Source organism: Chamaea fasciata, unplaced genomic scaffold, assembly GCF_029207755.1.
Source record: "Chamaea fasciata isolate MVZ Bird 193981 ecotype frontalis unplaced genomic scaffold, bChaFas1.0.hap1 SCAF_7, whole genome shotgun sequence".
Taxonomy (NCBI): Eukaryota; Metazoa; Chordata; class Aves; order Passeriformes; family Sylviidae; genus Chamaea; species Chamaea fasciata.
In genome coordinates, this window is record NW_027094092.1 from 46,639,493 (window position 1) to 46,659,155 (window position 19,663).

At 40.8% G+C, this 19,663-nt stretch overlaps 1 protein-coding gene across 4 annotated transcripts in view; it reads right to left on the reverse strand.

Annotated features, from left to right (window-relative positions):
• CCDC88C (coiled-coil domain containing 88C) overlaps window positions 1–19,663 on the reverse strand; it is a 96,085-nt gene that overhangs the window by 52,554 nt on the left and 23,868 nt on the right. For all 4 annotated transcript variants that reach the window (XM_066188668.1, XM_066188667.1, XM_066188669.1 and 1 more), the window contains exon 4: window positions 5,392–5,461. In XM_066188668.1, the coding sequence (XP_066044765.1) occupies window positions 5,392–5,461 (70 nt within the window). The remainder of the gene's footprint in view (window positions 1–5,391; window positions 5,462–19,663) is intronic.

Here is a 19,663-nt window from a genome sequence, read left to right on the forward strand (position 1 = left end):
CTGCAAGGGAGTCAGCCAGCCACCTGGAGCGTTTGCAGAAAGCCCATCTGCTCCCAGCCATGAGAGAAGGCCAGCAGGTTTCCAGGAAAATAAAGGAAGGGAAAGCCCAGACAGCACTTGTGCATCCTGGGAGCCTCCCGGTGCCAGACCCAGAAGATCCCTCTGCTCTCATGGGGCTGGAGGCTGGGAAACAGATGGCAGGACTCAGGGAGAAGGCGGGCAGAGGGATTAGGAGATTCAACAATAAAAAACGGAGGATCAAGGTACACAGAGAACACAAACAATGGAAAAAATGGGGGGGGGGGGATGGGTAGGCATCAGAGGAAATGGGAACAAGAACGTCCAAGTAAGCGCAATTTTGGGCATGTACTGCCTTTTTCTCCATATTTCTACTCTGATGTTACTCCATCCAGCAGGAGAGGGAGTGCCACACGCAGCAGCTGGAGGGTGCAGAGAACGTGGGGAGGGTGGAACACGCAAGCGCTGTTTTTCCAAACTCCAGCAATGTCCTCAGTGAGAAAAGTTGGAATGCTAAATTTACACTATTGAGGCAGTGTTTTGTTATTAACTTTATATTTTATGAAGCGCTGTACCTCTGGAGGACGGTGAAACAAAATGAGGAAGGAAACCATACATGAAACATACCCAAGTGAGAGCAGACTTTTACAATTTTAATGAAAACTAGTTTTCTATAGGCACTTCTTAGCAGGGACTTTGGGGTCTCTCATTCACAAACTTAACACGTAATTTGAAAAGCGTATATAAATAGCAAAGCTTTTTGAAGGGACAGAAATGAGCCAGTTTAGGTAAGTAAAACCTCATTTCCACCCTTGATCTAAAACAAGTTAAAATCTCTCCCCCCTCATGATTATGACTGTTCCAAAAGATTAACACCGTAAGTTTCCAAGTACACTCACTAGCTGTGTAAAACTAAGAATGTCTAGAAATGCAGACATTTAAAAATGCATCTAAATAGAGGTTCAAAACCATTACTGTGTACTGATATTCCCCGTGTGGCCACATGAATGAGTGACCATTTATAAGGCATGCTAAAAGCAGACATAATACGAAAAAGTGATTACAGCAATGTCATAGATGCTAAATAGGCTGATGATTCTCTTATTGAACACAGGGGGATTTGTGGTGCAGTAATGAATTGAAAAAGCCGTTCAGCAAGAAAAAGAATTGCGAAAAGATAGAAATGAAGAGGAAATTTAATGGTAGTAGCTGTCTACCACAAAGTGCAGTGAAGAGAATAAATTCTCTGGCATCAGTTGCATCATTCTGCAAGTCAAATCCCTGGGAAAATGTTTTAAATCTTTTAATTAAACTTTCAAGTTTATTTTTAGCTCCCTATATTCTAGAAAACAGTCAAGCCTTCATCTTCTAACAAATATTTCTGCTATTTTTATGCTGATGGACAAATGAAGTAGGCAAATTTGACATGGCAAAACTGTGGAATCAAACTATTTAGAGGACATGAAGCAAGTAAAGCTCATAAATCCAGCAGACATGTGCCTTTTCCTATGCAAAAGCCCACATACTACTGCATTTTTTGTGATGGGAGCTCTGTTTTTCCAATAATCTCATGTTCAAAGCAGAGCTGCAGAAGCCTTCAGTAGTCCCAACTGGTGAGTGCCAAATGGAAGCTAAATAGCAAGACCAGTATTCACAGCCTCAGCACTATTTAGTTTATAATTTAATGCCTGTAACACGCCTTTTGGCTATTTTTTAGGAGGTGAAAGTAAAATTTCTGAAAAGCATGCACAGCAAAACATCACATGGGCTTGTTACAAGAAGTAAGTCACTGAAATTGTACACAGTGAATCAGATCTACCAGCTCTCTGGTCTTGGACCTGTGCAGACAATACAGCCATTAAGAGCCTTCCCAGCTCAAACAGTACAAAGCAATATTGGATTTGTTCCAGGAATGTGACTGTGGGATTGATTCTTCTTCCTCTGATCAAGAGGGACCTTTCAGTGGGATAACTTAGCTACAGGATGGGGAAGGCAAAACTGGGGTTTCATCACTGCCTCACTGAGAGAGAGAGAGAGAGAGAGAGAGAAAGAATATCTTTGTTTTACCTGTTTTTCCCCTCCCAAGTACTCCTGCCTTCCTCTGACTCCTCTCTGCAGGACAGTAACAAATACCTGGTCATCACTCACACTGCACATCACAGCCTATTCCTACATTTCGCTTTTTGCTTTACCACCTTTGCCTCAGCCATCTCATTCCTGTTCCCTCTTTCCGAGCTTCCCATCAGCTCTCAGCCAGGTTCTTCCTGAAGGAAGCTCCAGTTCTCCACTTCTCTAACTGTTTCTCCTGAATGTCTTACCAGTGAATGCATACCCAACACTAAGATTAAGATGAGCTTTTCAGACACTCTTCTCCTTAAATATATTCTTTAAAGCAAATTCATCTGGAGTCCTTCTTTGCTCACCACCTTCTTCTGTCATTTCTAAGCTGGGACTGGTTCTCAAAAATCATAATGTGATGATTTATATATTATGAGAATATATGTATTATTTTATGGGAGAATATATATTATTTTATATACAAATGAGAAATTCGGGGGAGTTTTTTTTTGCACACATACCCCATCAATTTTAGATGTTACAATCCAGAAGTTACATTTTTGCTTTCTTTTATCCTTTGTTCTCATGTTCTGTACAAATAGTGCCAGTGATAAGTCAGAAATGGGGAAAACAAAAGACCACAAAAAAACCCAAACCAAAACCAAAACCAAAACAACAAACAAACAAACAAACCTCCCCAAACCACCACATTTTTAAAGATCTCAGAAAAAGAATAGTTTTCTGGTTGTAATGTTAACGATCTAGAAGACAGGAACACACGTATGACAAGCGTCTTTCCTACAAGAGACACAGGTACTTTCTCCAAAGAGAGATCTAAGGTGCTGACAAAAGCCAGCAGGCCAACGAAAGCAAATTATAGATGAATACAGAACAGCTTTCAAATGTGGGCTTTCCCAGGATCCCAAACTTATTTACCACATTATGAGCCTCCTGCCAGCTGTCGTTCAGGAATGGCAGTGACGAGAAACCAGCCAGCCTTTCCCATTGACACTAAGCCAGCAGAGATACTGCCTTGCTGGCCCAGATGCTTCTATTCAGTAGCACTCCTGATGCTAAGCAGCCCATTGCCAATATGACTGAGAAGAACAACAGCTCTTGTATTTTGACTTTCTTTCTTGCCCATAACAGTGGCCTGTACAGCCCAGTTAAGACTTGCAGACTTTATTCTCCTTGCTGAGGAAGTGGATTCCTTACTTGCAGCTTGATTTTAACACAGAAGTGTGAAGACTATGAGTTTCAGTGATCCAACATTGGCTAATATTCTTTTCTGACAAATGCTTTTTTGTACATATGCACTCTACAGCTGCTAAAAGCAGCAAAATGGAATCTTCTGCCAAGGTTTCTGCCATTTGTTTGTTCTGGAGATGCTGATTACCATGTCATTCCCCATCACTGCAGACACAGGGTTCGTTCAGTTTACCTTCTTTGGTAAAAACAAATACAATGTCCTTGGCACAAGCACTGGGCTCAGGCAGAGATAGAATGGGTATGCAAAAAGAAAAAAAAAGTAAGAAACACAGCAATAAAACTTGCCATTTATAAACGTGTTTCAAAGAAGTCAACTCAATTTTCAGTCTAAACAGCTTTCCTTTTGTCTCACCAAAAGCACTGGAATCTGGACATGAGCTCACTGGCTTCCACCTTACTTCTGCTGTGATACTTTGTGCAACAGATATCATTGTCTAAACAACATGGTCAGACAAATGTTTTTTCTTTTTGTCCATTCCCTTCCTCACTTCTTCCTGGTTTTTCATATAAGTATTTTTTCTCCATCCTTATTTATATTTCTTCCCACATTTCATTTGCAACAGTTTCTTTACATCTTATGGCAATTCTGCAAGACTCCGTATATGTATAGCAAGAACTGAACTCATTATACAGGCACACAGAACACTAGGAGGACAACACAGCCTAGTCCTGTGGCAGACTACGTCCTGGGTCACTTGCACTAAGGGGTGAAGAGACACAACTTTCAAACAAAGAAGCAGCTGCCGTTCTGGCTTTGGCAAGAACTCACTCATCACACATATATGTGCACCACATGCAAATACACATGTATATTTATATGTACCGGTATATAAATACCTCAGTGTTACATTCTAGATACATAAAGTTGTGAGATTCAGATATGCTCAAATATTTTTGTAGTTTGCCTACAAATATGTACAGCTTATTAAAAAGCATGTTTGTATTATGGCCTGTTTAGGAGACTGGTTGCCAGAGTCCCTTAGGAGCAACTCTCCATCCAAACAGTTAAATCCAGGTGGTGGCCAGCCCCAAGTGGGTTCCCCAGTGTTCAGTATTGAGGCCAGCCCCATTTAATGTCTTTATCAATGATTTGGACGAGGGGATCGAGGGCACCCTCAGTCAGTTTGCAGATGACACCGAATTGGGTGGGAGTGCTGATCTGCTGGAGGGTAAGAAGGTTCTGCAGAGAGATCTGGACAGGCTGGATGGATGGGCTGAGGCCAGTGGTATGAGGTTCAAAGCAGTAAAGGTCCTGACCTTGGATCAACAACAATCCCAGGCATGGCTACAGGCTGGGGACAGAGTGGCTGGAAGGTGGCCCTGTGGAAAAGGACCTGGGGGTGCTGGTTGACAAGAACCGAACATGAGCCAGCAGTGCCCAGGTGGCCAGGAGGGCCAATGCCTTCGTGCAATATTTTCAGCAATAGTGTGGCCAGCAGGACCAGGGCAGGGATTGTCCCGCTGTACCTGTATACCACCTTGGCCCTGGTGGCACCTCACTACAAGAAAGACACTGAAGGACTGGAGCATATCCAGAGAAGGGCAATGGAGCTAGGGAAGGGTCTGGAGCATAAGTCTGACAAAGAGCTGCTGAGGGAGCTGGGGGTGTTTAGCTTGGAGAAAAGGAAGCTCTGGGGGACTTTATTGCTCTCTACAACTACCTGAAAGGATGTTGTAGTGGGGTGAGGGTTGGTCTCTTCTCCCATACAACAAGCAATAGGTCAAGAGGAAATGGCCTCCAAGCTGCACCAAGGGAGGCTTAAGAATACTTTTATGGTTACGAGGAAAAATTTCTTCACTGAAACAGTGATCAAGAATTGGAACAGGATGCCTGGGGAAGTGGTTGAGTCACCATCCCTGCAAGTATATGAAAGACATAGATGTGGTTTAGGGACATAGTTTAGTATTAAGGGCTGAACTCTATAAGGTGTTTTTTCAACCTAAATTAGAACAGAATTACAGAATCATTTAAGAAAACAAAAAAAAATTACAAATTTTATTTAGTATTACAGAAGAGACAGATGAAGAACCAAACAAACTACTCACCAGAAAGAGGATCTTTGCCAATCATTAAAACATTTGGTAAATTCATTACAATCAGCTGCTGAAGGACCTCCTAAACAAAAGAGAACAACAAAGTTCAGTGTGAAGGAATCCAAATCAATCCCATCACAAAGAGTACAAAGCTCCATCAGTTACAAAGCTTTCAACATACTGGCAGGTCAGAGGTCACAGGAGGAAGCCCCACTTGAGAGAGAAATCGCTATTTGAAGATAGCATCAGGTTGCATAGTTAACAAACACTAATCGCCTCTTTTAACAACGGCTAATACAGAACTTAAAGGGTCCCATGGCACTCATCAGGATAAATGCATGACCATGCCAGGCACACCAATCATTCATGCCTTTAGCCCAGGCATGACCTGCATTCATCTGATGTGCAACATACAGCTGCTGCCATGTTTCAGGGCATATAAATGCAGCTGGTTCAAAGGTACCTAAGACACTCTGTGAAGTTTGAGTAACTCAAATAATTGGTCAAATTATTTCATCGTCCTGAAAATTTAAGGATGGGCAGGGGAAGTGGGTGTGGGGAAACACACTTGACCAGGCATCTGGCACTGCTCAGAGAAACTGGATATAAAGTTCTAGATTTATTTTCACTGTTTTTAATCAGGAGTAAAACAGAATTAAATTATGTTAATTACATACTTAAGGGTCATTTTATTTGGGGGGAGATGACAGAAGGGAGGTGCATCAGGTTCAGCATCTGAATGCCAGTTGTCTGAAGCTGCTCTGAAATCACAGAATAGCTTAACGAGGAAGAAAGGCTACAAGCCCTGGGGCAGGCAAAATGCTTAAAGTTGTTCACATAAATACATTGCAAAGGGGACTCTGTACAGTAATATCATCAGCCATGCACCCCAGAAACAAAGAGTAGAGCAGGACAGTTGTTAGCTTTGTCTTGCAGTTACCAGCACCCACTTGTGATGATCTGGATAAAAGATTTTGCAGGCAGGTTTTTATTTCACATAAAAAGCCTTGGAGAAAAATGGCTGTATGACTGAAATGCTGTGCTGAGATTCAGGAAACAAAAGTTCACAGACACAACTCTACCAAATGTTTGGCAGGTGCCTTTTTCCAGCTTGTCTCCACTTCCCAGACTACCCCTAGGCCACTGGAAGGGCACATCCATTGATACTTGCAAAGCATTCAGACCAGGGGGAAAAGGCACCACAGCCCAGCAGAGAAACACACTTCCTGAAACAATCACCCATTCACCCCAACACTTCCCCTCCCACCTACCCATTGTTATTTCTCTGCTTTCAAAGTTATACCACAGGAGGAAAACTAAGCCTGATTGAAGGAGGAAATAATTCAGAGAGCCTGCAGCCTTTGATAAGCAATCAGAGTGCATATTCTAAAAAAATAATGCACAACACATTTCATTTTTTTCTTCTGATCCATACCAAAACACACGCCTTGGCAGCTCTGTTTTTCGATAAAGTAGAGATATCTCACTGTCACAGCTAATAGGATTCTTGGAGCTGTTAATGAAAAAGATTCTACAGTCCTTTATGTAATGTGAAGCTTGGCTAATGCAGACCAAACATTCGCTGATTCATTAGCCAAATGTATTTTGGGCATTTGAGACACGTTAAACAATGTGTGCATCAGTTACCAAAACAGGTGCAAAATCTATTGGATGTAAGAGCACATGGCTGGACTACAACATGTGCTATGACAATACAGCATGGCGCTGAGGCTTTAAACAAAAGAAATCAGACTTTGCATATACTGAAGTATTGGGCTTTAACCAGCAATTTCCATGTCAGAAAAGAGGAGAAAGAATCCTGCTTCCAGTCACCCAGCACGTGGAGCAGCACTGAGGCAGGAATGCCTAAGGAATTCGTGTTGTCTTTGTGTAATCATCAGATCGCTAGCTCTTCAACTGGCAGACTCAAAAGACATTACCTCTAACCTTTATGCTGCAAACATTCCCATGAGCTCCTCCCGCAAAATTATTTGAGTATACCACCCAACACAACCATGACTGAACTCCCTCACAATTGTCTGAGCTCAGTATCTTCTGGCAAGAATCTGACAGTCACTGAATAGAAGCTAAAACGGCCCCAAGCTTGGAAAAGTGATTTGTTAATTCAGATTGAAAGATTCCGATTGTTGCAAGAGATGGTACTCTGACCCATTTATTTTTAAAGTAAAATATTTACACAGATAATTATCTGTATTATTCTAAAACCCTTTGCCTTCAGATTAGTGCTTGTGATGATAACACCTGACTGTTATGCAGCGCAGCTCACCAGCAGATCTCAACACTTTACAAAGCAAGGTCAATGCCACTGCTCTCCTTTTCCAAGCTCAGGAAAGCAAGTCAGAGAAACAGAGTCACTTCAGTTTAATAAACTATCATTTGTGAACCAATGTACCAGTGAACCATCCACTCACACAACTCCAAGTGTGAGATAAAAGTGTTAAAGGGAAACTCCTACACTAATGAATTTAGCTCAGGTTGAATCTACACTCAGATTTTGTCCAGATTGAAACCCCAGAAAGTCAGTGAAGCTCAGCTGACACTCAGTGACTGACAGGGATAATGTGACCAACCATGTGTCAGACTGATTGCTCAAAATCCCACATCTGGAAATAGAACTAACAACCCCTTCACCTATGAGCCAATCAGGAATTCTTCAACTTCTATTATTTATCAATGTTTTCTTGTTTTCCTTCTCTGAAGCAGCAATAACAGATTATTACATAACAAAGACATTTTACACAAGTAAAATGCTGTGCCTCAGCCTGGCCTCTCAGCTCCCCTCCCATCTTATCATTCCTCCTTGAAGACTCCATGAAGTCAAACTTAGGCTTCAGGCAGGGAACTGGGCTGTTTCCAGCCTGTGAACTGGGCCCCATGGACCCAACCATCTCCCAGTGTACAGTTACTCTGGGCATTGGGTTAAGCTGGACAGACCGCTGAAACCTGGACAAAAAGAAAAATGGTAGATAAAACGACCCATTTCCCCACAGGGGCAGCAAGTTATATTATTGCATTACATATAAAGGATGCTGTTATGCTTGAAATCAAACACAGCTGTGAGACTCTGCGGCAGAGGCAGAGATGGTGTGTGTGTGTGCTTCTGCCTCAGGCAACCAGCATGGCTTGGGGCAACACACCCAGGCAGGAGCTGCTGGAGAGGGAAACATTTTTTAAATAACCCACAGCAACCCAGAGTACCCTGGAGAGCAGCTATACAAGCAAAAAGTCTAATTCCTCCAGTGAGAAGCTTTTTAATCATTTTTACAGCACAACTAAAGCTTGGTTAAAAAGGTAAAAGTTACAACAACACATGGTAACAATTTCCCAGGTTATTAAAACCATTAGAAATCTGAGTTGCCAGATTTAAAGCTTATCCACCTCAGAAACCAGCTACTGCAAGTCAGCAATCACCTCTCAGACTACGGTTTGGTTTTTTTTAAATTATTTTTTATTGCTAATAAGATTTCTATGAAAAAATAATGTTGGCATCAGAAGCATTATTTAAGGAATCAAAACAAATCCCTGTCAAACCTCAGTGCAGTGCCTCTAGGTTTCTGAAATGTTCCTCACCCAAAGATCGGGATATTTTAAACTTGAGATGATTTGTCCAATGTCTTTTGACAGCAGCAGCAGTGGTTGAAAGAACAGATACTTCTGGGTGGTACATCCAACACCATGATCACAAAATGTAAGGATCAGTGCCCAAGCCTTACACTCCTAGAGCCAGGCACCCAAACTCAGTAGATAAAGCCCACAAAGGTTTGAGCAAGCACTTACATGACCCTGTATTGACAGGGAGAGCTTTTCAAGCGAAGGTCACACTGAGTGTTCAGACCTCAACTGCTGTGCCTGCTCACACAGATACGGAGCCTGAAGCTGGCTGGAACAATTGTGGCAACCCAGGAACAAGAGGGATACTGCCTAAGCCAGAGGTAAGTTTTGCTTAAAGCACCTAGGCACTCCAGGACTGCTACATTCCAGTGAGTTACCTAGAAATCATAAGGTTAAACATAAATATAAATGCTCTGTTTCTCTCAGCAGGCCTTCTGGTGTCTAAGCCCTTGCTGTGAACTTGCTTGACATTCGCAAGCTCTTTGCAATCACTTTTTAAAAAAGAAGCTTAAGGCAAAATAAAGCCAAAATTCCCCCACATTGATTCCAACAGTCAAGGGCCTTAGGAAAAATCAAGACATATACATGATTAAGGATAAGATTCTAAGCACAAAATTAAGCATTTAGGCTTACTAAATTGCATGAACAAACACATTCATTCCCTCTATCTGAAAGTTTCTAATCATTCCTGGAGTGCTGAGGCATATTTTATGTCCTCTTTTCATCCCTCCAAGATCACACACACCGGATATTTGCTCTCTGCCTTAGATCCTCAGAAGAGATTCAGTGAAAGCTGTCCCTCTCAAGCCACCATGGTCACATATTAACACTCTATTTACCTGTAACAGGGTAAGTGTGCTTCTTGTAATTTTGTAGGAACAAAGTCTCCTTGGTCCGTACTATACTTCAATACATATTTGCTTCCTGAAAATACATGTGAAACAGCACGGAATAAGATGGTCTTAAGGTATTATTCTTGGATGCGCTTTTTTAGTCCCTGTTTAAGTGTGCCAACAGCTCTTACAAAGAATGAATTGCTAGGAATGGAGTTGGTAAAATTGTCCTTTCCATGGCTGAGAGACCCAGCAAACACAAGTTTTACACAAAAACCTTCCCCTGCATTACCATATAGCACAGCATTAATGTAGAGTAACTACTAGCTTCTCATGCAGAATTAAATTAACCTCTGCCTGAATCCCAAACAAGAAGCGAGTACTAAATAAATTATGTAAGGAGAGAGGCAGTCTAACAGTCATTGTAATGCAATGCTCAAGCCAAGCAATTCCATTTAAGTATATTGCTTAGCTATAAAATGCTAATTGCCCAGCTGACTGGAAGCCAAATGGTGCTTTCCTACTTAAAATGCCCATGAGGAAAAACCATCATCAGCTTTATTTATACCAGCAAAAGCAAACAGTACCTAGCCAGGGAAACAGGCTTACATTTTAGCTGCAACTCAGGCCAACAGAGCAGGAAAGCTCAGCAGAGTCCTATCTACACAGCACAGCCAACACCTTACTCTGATAACCTCAGTATGGATCTGATCTCACCAACATCCTTGGAGTGGGAAACATTTGGTGAAATACTGAATCCTTAGAGAAGATCTCAGCAGGAGTCGGTGGCCATCTGCACCAGCCCAACACCTCCTAGCAGCAGGATGGGGTGGCAGCTTTGCCCCTACACATTTTCAGGGCCCTTTGGATGCTGTCACAAAGACAGGCTGGGAGCTGCATTTCCCAGGCAAAGCGCACTCCAAGTCCAAGGGACAATCAAATACAAGCTTTTCTGGAATCATAATTCTAAGAAGAACAGACACTCTAACGAACAAGCTTTAAAATACAACACATATTATACAGCAAACTGAGACACAAGGGTTGTTTTTGTAAGTATGCTTTTTTAAAAGTTTCCAGTTTTGTATTAAAATAATAACAAAAAGCTATTTTGCAGCCTACAAAGAGGTCATATTTTAGACAAAAATAAATTTGCCTTCCAAAAGATATAAACTTGGTAAAGGTTGGGGGGGGATGCTGTAATTATCTGAGGAGTTATTAATGGTGTCAGAGAAATCATACCAAGATTCTGAGAACTATATGGCAGGGTCTCACAGAAGATTAGACAAGATGAAACAAGTTGTTGCACAGAAACGACAAGGAAGCGAAACAAATGTTTTATTGACATGTTTTCCATGTACATCTTACCATGCAAGCACGCCTGATGACACCATGTATGTGACTCAGTACTGTTTCCCTGCCAACACATTATATACATGACAAAATTTGATTAAGAACTTTGCTCATCTCTGCAACAATTGTGCTTGGTATGTGATGGACTAGAGGATTAGCTGTCTTTAAACGGATTTTTTTTTCTTCCTTCTGAAAACCAGCAAATTACAAAGCACATTTCTAAAGACTCTTCAAGTGGAAGCCCAAAAGCCACTAAAATAACCGTGGACTCATCTGCTGAAAATAATCAGTTCTGACAATCGTAGACTGGAATCTCAGTGGGAGGGGATGTGAAGGAATCATACCTAGTCTTAACTGTGCTCAGTGTGTGCAGGATGCAGACAACCCACTAAATGACAAAACTACGCTCAGCGTGTAAATACATCATGTAAGATCAGATTTTATTTTAAAAAATTACACGTATGAGATTTGAACAGCATATAATAGACTATCATATAAAACCACGCAAAAAACCCAGAAAGGCCCAGGCATAACCATCCACCCAAGTCATTGTTACAGCTCAGGTTTTGTTATTTGTACTAGAATAGTCTAGAGGTCTCATCCAGGAGGAAAATCTCATCTGTTGGAGCTGTACAAACAGTGAGACATCCCTGGAACAAAGCACTTGTTATATATACCCAAGTATCAGTAAGCTAGTAACAAGAAAAAAAAAAAAAGTAACAAGCAATGGAGGAAGGAAATGAAAATAAGTCTGTGGCTATAATATGATCCATTGTGCATATTCTCACTACTTTATGAACTAGTTAAATCAACTCATCCAGACTGGAGAGAACTAAATCACTCCAAATATCAGAGGGCATGGGAAGCAAAACAAGTCCTGAAGCAAAACACATTTTGCTTTAAGATGAAATTGTTCACAGCGCACATTGTTCACATCACAAAAAAAACCCAACAAAAAAACCAAAAAAAAAACCCCCAAAAAACTCTCAAAAAACCCAAAAAACCCCCAAACAAACAAACAAAACAACAAGAAAACCACCAAACAAAAAAAACAACACCAAACCTATATGTATTTTAATAAAGGTACTTTTAGATATGTAAACAGCGTTTTAAGACACAATTAGTTCTACTTCTAGTCCAGTGGAATAAATAATGGAGAACACAACACACACATCAGCGGCACAGGAATTTAATTTTTTTAATCAAACTAAATACAAAAGTGTACATTTACTTCTGAACAATTAAATGTATAGCAGCAGAATTTTTTTATCCTAGTTTCACTAACTCCAGGCTGAATCACCTATGTTAATAAAACATACAGCTCCATGGTTGTGCCTAGTGGCAATATTGATTTGACCCAGAGAGGAGAAAATCCAATTGTGGAGCACTGTTTTCCTGCTTTTATTGCCAGCAGCACATTTGACTAATTTACCTACTTTTGCTGCAAATAAAAAGCCTGTTTGATTTATCCTCAACTTCTCTTTTCAAATCATGTGCAAGTGACTACACATGTTTGTAGTAATGTCCTGACAAATTACTCTTGACTTCTATTCTATTTCATCTTAGATTTGTCCTGCGGTGGTTTATGCAGTAACAGGGAATATGAAGTGTGCTGTGTTAAAGGCTTGTCACTTGACATTACAGACCTACCCAGCTAAAATGCAATCCATGTGTTGAACACACTTCCAGCTAATCTACAGTGGTCTCTAAGGACCATAATAATTCACCTTAACAGGCAGTAAAAAAACACCAGGCCATCAGAACAGACTTAAAGCACCACTGAATTCTCTGAAACTCAGCACCAAGCACAATCACTTCTTTTAAAAGGAAGTCAGTTTTTCCCATACACTTGGCATATTTTATTGGGATAATCAAAAAATTTCACATCAAACTCTAAAACTGAGCAACTATATTTAACACTGAAGCCTGATACCAAAACACATTAGCCATGCTGAGCTCCGAGGTACAAACTCTGCTCCACTGCCCTTGATCACTGGAGTGAAAACAATTATACTAAAATACAGCTTGTTTTCAAGAAACAAACACAATGAAAGCTTCTGTAAGAAAGACTATGTGTAAGATCTGGTTTTTTGCCATTTCTCCTATTACAAGCATTTGGAAAAGTTGAGGGGCTTATGAGTTTCTATGAAACATACACAGTAAACACCTAACTGGTCACATTATACCAGCTCACATAAAATACACTGAATTTCTTAACATAATTGCTACACTGCCATGAAGACGACCAAAATTAATTAACCCAAGGCAAGTATATGGCAAGTTACGAGGCTTACTCAGAGAGGTTCAGAACTAAAGATCTGTATTGCAACTTCAATGCTGCAATAGGGGTCCAGGCTCTGACAAAGTGCCAAGACTCTAAAGAAGCAGGAGACCACTAGAGTGACAATTGTGACAACTCCTGAAAAAAGCAGCAGCCAAAAGTAGAGGAAAAAAGGAGTGAAAGATGGGAAGATGTAGGAACACCAGTTACACATTACAGCAATACTACTTTCCTAAAGGTGAATAATGAGCAAGAACTAGGTAACACAAATGTATACTTTTTGCACTTTTGACAGTATCAAGTAATTTATTAGTAAAAATGCTGCTTGAAAAAGAATGTGTTTTCTTTGAAAAAACACTAAAACAAACCATTAATCCTGTGAGGGCACAGGAGCATATGTCACAGGAATAATTTTGAGGTTTCTCTAGTACAAATATTGAAAAGCCAAATCAAAGCTGAAGTTTAAATTCGAAAACAGATCTGTCAAACTAGAAAAAAATAATAAAGCAGAGAGGGGACAAAAAATGGGATAATGTCATGATTCCTAGTATTATAGAAATATTTTAGTAGCCAACAGAAGGCCTAACAGATGCAAATGGCTTTCATGTGAACATATGAGTCAAATTTCATCAGTGACTAATCGTAATAGAAGTAAAACAAACATCCAAGTTTACTGTTACCAATCAGATACTCTAATGTGCTGTTTGAAGCAAAAACTCATGAAAAACTTTTGATCTACCTCTCAGTCCCCAAAAGAAACAAGCTGCTTTACCCTGCCACAATTACTAATGCTGACTAACATCCTACTGTCTCAGCCATCTTAACTGCCATGGGGTCAGCTCACAGAGAAAAATATTTCTCGTTGGCAAAAGGTGCCATGCTTTGCCTTCACTATATCCAAACATCCTCAGAGCTGCTCAAATCTAAGGTTGTTAAAGGCTCAGAAACAAGCACAAACATGCTCAGTCTTTCCAGGATAATACACCCTGAACTAACAAGATTTAATTCACTTTACACTGGTAAACCATTTTGAGAAACCTGAATGGATAGCACTGGAGAAACACAGAAAATGACACCTAAAAACTGAGAAACTGTAAATGCATGAACAGAATTCAAGCAGTGATGAGCAACAGGAATTTTATGGAATAAGCATTTAGGTTGTTGTTTAGCTCACTTTGAAACACATGAAAATCTTAGTCTCCAACTCAGAATAAACAATATTTCCAGAACAATTTTTTTTCTCCCAGTAAAGACAACGGTTGTGATAGTGCTTGAGGAATACCTGTTAAGAGAATTGAGCAACTGGTGTGTCAGCACTCGTCCTACTTTTTCTGCCTAGTATGTTTATAAATGTGAAGGAAAAAAAAAAATCAATGAAGTTTAAATTAAACCAACTAATTTCCAAAAGCTAATTTTAAAGATTTTTATCTATGAGTTTCCAACAAGCTTGAAACTTGCTTGGATGCTTACACTCAACCTAGTATTGGACAGCAAATTAATGTTTCAGGAAGCATGCACACAGTCACTATGCCATCAGCTTATTATCTAACTGCAACAGAAAATGCAGCCTGGGCAAGAGAGGTCCTTGAGGCATTTGCAGATAACCATGCAAAAATCCATGTTGGATTTAGAGAAGAGGGAAGTTTTCAGCTGGTCTGAAGAGGACAGGGTGCAGGGAACAAGCTGTTCCACCCTACAAGGATGCCTGATCCAACAGAATGGTGCTATGGGACAAATGACATGACTGGGGAAGTAGAGGGAACAGAAGGTTTTACTGGCAGGGTCTGTAGGTTAAAACAAAACCAAAAGGGTCCGTACTTGTTAAACATTTGATTATGTTAGGTGCTTTCTGCTACAACCACCTGATGTTCTCTTCTAGGCAAACTCCCATTACCAACCAGTTACCAGGGGCACTAAAAACTTAAATACCAGTAATGCAGAGAGACAGTCCTTGCAATTCAGGCACGCCCCTTTCAAATACTCCTAAAAAACGTCTAACGAGTATCATTGCAGGTTAATGTTATTATGAGCTTTCCAACTACTCTGAAGCAGAATTTACATCCAACATCATTACTTCAAAGTATTACTGCATCATCACTATCATCTCATTTTCCCAATATCAACAAGTTCAACAAACAGCCACACATCCCTGGCCAGGTGCTTTGCCACCGTAGCAACAGTCTCAATTTTTTTCTTAAATTGAGTAAAGGGAGAAGCTTCAAGTCAGATCAGATGGTTTTCCCTTGCATAAACCTAACAGTGGTGTTTCTCTTCATAGCTAGCAGATTGCCCCAGGCAGGGAACACGCAGGGAATTTTCAAGACCATCAACACTTCTTGCACCGTACAGATGGAGAAGCTGCAATAAATTTCATGTGACTTTCTCAAGGTAACCCAAGCACCCTTGGGAAAGAAAACACTCCCTGCATTTACTGTGATAATCATCAGTTTTACCATTAGCAGTTATAATAGAAGAAAAAAAGGAGAAAAAGAAAGATGACCACGGAATCTCGCATTGAATAAAATGGGAGGCCAGGAAAAGGAAGCCGTGTCCTTAAAATAGCCTCTGGGCTTTCATCGTTCCCTTTCCAGATTTCCGATGTTCATTTGTTTTGAAAGGCAAAGAACCTTTCTATCTGGAGAGTTACTGCGTGCCCCTCAGAGGGGGGTACAGGTACCGACGGAGAGGAGACACAGTTATTTGCAGCTGACACTCGGCTATTCTCAGGGTTTACCGCCGGTCATTTGCACCTCGGCAAAGCCCGGCCAGGCGCAACCCACAGGCAATTACCAGGTCAAGCTGCCAAGAACAGCCTCCCTGATTTGCCCAACTTGTTGCCACCGGGGAGGTGACAGAGGAGCCCCGTCCTCAGTCCCACCCCACGGAGACCCCTCACTGGCATCTGATGCCTTTGTAAACTGCCAGCCTGGAGCTACTCAGGACAAAAGGCGATGGTGCTTCACGATGCTGAGTGTTCAGCACCCACCCAAAGCAAGCGGGTCCAGGAGAGGACCTGGGGCAGCCTCAGGACACCCTCCATCCCAGGACACTGGGGGACTTGCCCTCTCCTGTGCCATCCCCATTTCACGTTGCCTCTGCCTTCTGGGCATCCCATAGTAAGAGAAATAGTGTCCTCTAACAAAAAATGGATATACATATCTGTATACATCGACACATACTGAGTTTTATGAATGTGTGTTTCTGCCATTTCTCCTCCCTGTTACTCTGGGATTATTATAACTGCTCAAACCTGTAACAGGCAAAATCCTTTTGGAAGCCCCATCTGCTGTGCTATAAGCAAGACTGTCCCCCATGTTCAACCATTCGAAGTCCCCACGGCTCAGCAGTATCAGCTGTCGTACCCACACCACAGAGCAATAAGGCAGCTTCCTAAACACACAACACTGAAAAGTCTGCTTAAAAGTGATAAACCCCCTCGCCCTGTGACACATTGTATACTTGATAAAATTTAAGGTTAGTCTTTCGGGGTCAGGTCAGTTTTCCAACTTACCTTGAGTCTGAGAATTTACATCAAAAAATAGTTGCTATAATAACACTTACTTTAAAAAATGAACACAAACATTTTGAACAAATAAGGAAAATCATAACACAAAGCGCTGCAGTACATCAAGATTTTACGTCTGCAATTATCAAATTCTTCTTTATGATGAATTCACCCTCTACACACTTACAAACCCCACTCACCATCCACACTCTATTTCACAGATGTGCAAGAGAAAGCCATTAAAAATTAATGCTGAAAAGCCATGAAGCCACACTGAGCCCACAATACACAGAATCTCCTTACTGCACAGCAGGGGAAATACTTCACAAAAAGAGAGTTATGATCAAAAATAGATAAAAGGAAAAAGTCCCTTCCAACAGCTGCCATAATTTCACCTATACACAGAACAGGAAATAGCCAATATCCCTGTGTGGTAGCTGCTAGGCAGAATTTACTTATCAATGGTAATCCAGGCTATGCATTCACACACATATGCATACTCACATATGCAAACGCTCTCTCAAGAACTTTGTCTAGCCAGCTCTTAACAGTGCTCCCTTAAGTATCTGAAAGGACTGATTAACCCTGCTTAATACAATCTGTGTAATCACCTGTGAATCTTGCAGATAACTCATAACTGTTAACATTAATTAACTCAGTAGAGCTTTACCCTTCTTGCTCTGCCACCAGCCTCACACCACAGAGCTCAAATTAAGTGCTCTTTCACCACAGCCCGAGCAAATGGTGAGCTTCCAACACAGAAAACTCAGTTAAGTAATGATTCTGTTTTCAGAGAAGACTTTTCCCCACATTTTATACTTCTCTTCATAAGTACTGATCAGTAGTCACAGCACTCACTCAATGCATACAACACCCCGAAAATACCCATGATAACAGACAAAATGTGAAGGATACTGCTGCATGCTAGAAAATCCTTTATTTATTCTACCTGTGAGAGAAACGGACATAAGCCGTGTCACTACGTTACTACTAACATTCAGGATAAATTAACTTCTAACACTACTATGCCCCTTTTTAGGCTTTTGACCACTGATTTTTTAATGTCAACAAAATACAATTTCCTTCTAAGCTGTCATGTTTTCCTGAGAGAATGTCAATCTATCACATGTTCAGACAAAAGCCTCATTTATAGCTGAAAGAAAAAGCAACTTTCAAGACCTTGTATTTACTGAGGAAAACCTTAAAAAACACTCACAAAAGACTCAAAGTCAGCAAGGGCCCCCAGACACAAGGAGCTGCTTTGGCTATAGGTAGAAAAAGCAGAACTACGTGTAATACCAAACCCCTTCTTTATTACTAGTGCCATTTTTTCAACCATACAACTGAATTTTCTGTGTCCTTGAAGACACAAAGGTGGCAGGTACATACGGTTCTCAGCAATTTCCAAGCTGCCTCACACGTGGCCCATATCCCTTACCTCCATCAGCAGAGCTCAGGTTTATTATTTAAGCAACATAATGGAGGGAAACCCAATATGAAGTATCAAGTGACTTTGAGCTCCCTATCAACCAGATCACAAATCAACAGCAGCACAACTTTTATGAGCTGGAAGCAGAGGAGGGGAGGGTAAATCCCCAGAAAAATTGCTCCAGGCAAGAGAAATTCAAGCCTCAGGCTGCAAAGAACAGCAGCACCTCCCATCTAGCACATCTGGGCTTCGTTGCTCTGCAGAAATAAAGATTATTAGTATTTCAGAAGACACGGGTTAGACAAAAGTTTATATTCTTGCTGCATCTACTGAGCACCAGATCTAAGCCTAGCAGCACTCAAAGCATGCTGAACCTCCTTGGTGGTCTGGAAAAAATCTGATCCCTAGAAGCAGCTTCCAATGAAATTTTAAAGGATGCTACAATCAGAAAAACGTAGCACAAGCAGTATTTTATCTACAAAGACATTGTTTACACCCTTCACCTCAGTAAAGTACAAAACCTCGGCAAGGAGTTCCACTAAAAAATATGAAAAGGAGCCATACAAGCTCCACTGCAAACTCTGGAATGACAAAGATGTTAAATGCTGGAGTAAGGACCATCTTACTTTGGTTTAGTAGCAGCTTTTCATGTAACTTATTAAAATGGCTCTGCATCGTTGTTTAAACATACTTCGGTGGAGGCATTGAATTACTCTGACAAACCTGTTTGTCTCAGAGTACCATGAATTAGTTCAGCGATGAATGGCTGATCAGAAACTGGAGCCCTATGGGAACTGGCGCAGTCACTCACCAAAAGAATGTTACAGTAAAACAAACTGTGCTCTTCAAACCTATAGTAATAGTCTGCATCGTGAAGCTGGGCATCCAAACTAATGGTCTTACTTCACAGTGCTCAGAAAACATACAGCTCCCACAAATTATTATAAAGCGAAATATAGATGCTTACTACCTGGAAGAAGCAACCAAAGAAATCCAGCAGTTATAATACAGTACCTAACACAAGTCTAGGTACTCTGGCACCTCAGTTGCAGTACCCAAATCCACTGCTCTTCTAAATCTCAGCATAATGTAAAGTCTGTATTTCCACAACATTAAGATACAGAGTAAATACAGGGTGCTAAAATCAGGCATTTTAGTTTCAATCTCCAAATGAAACACTTTCTTCTGATAGTGGAAATATGCAGAAGATCTGCTAAGTTGAACATTAACACACTTTACTAAAGATTGGAATT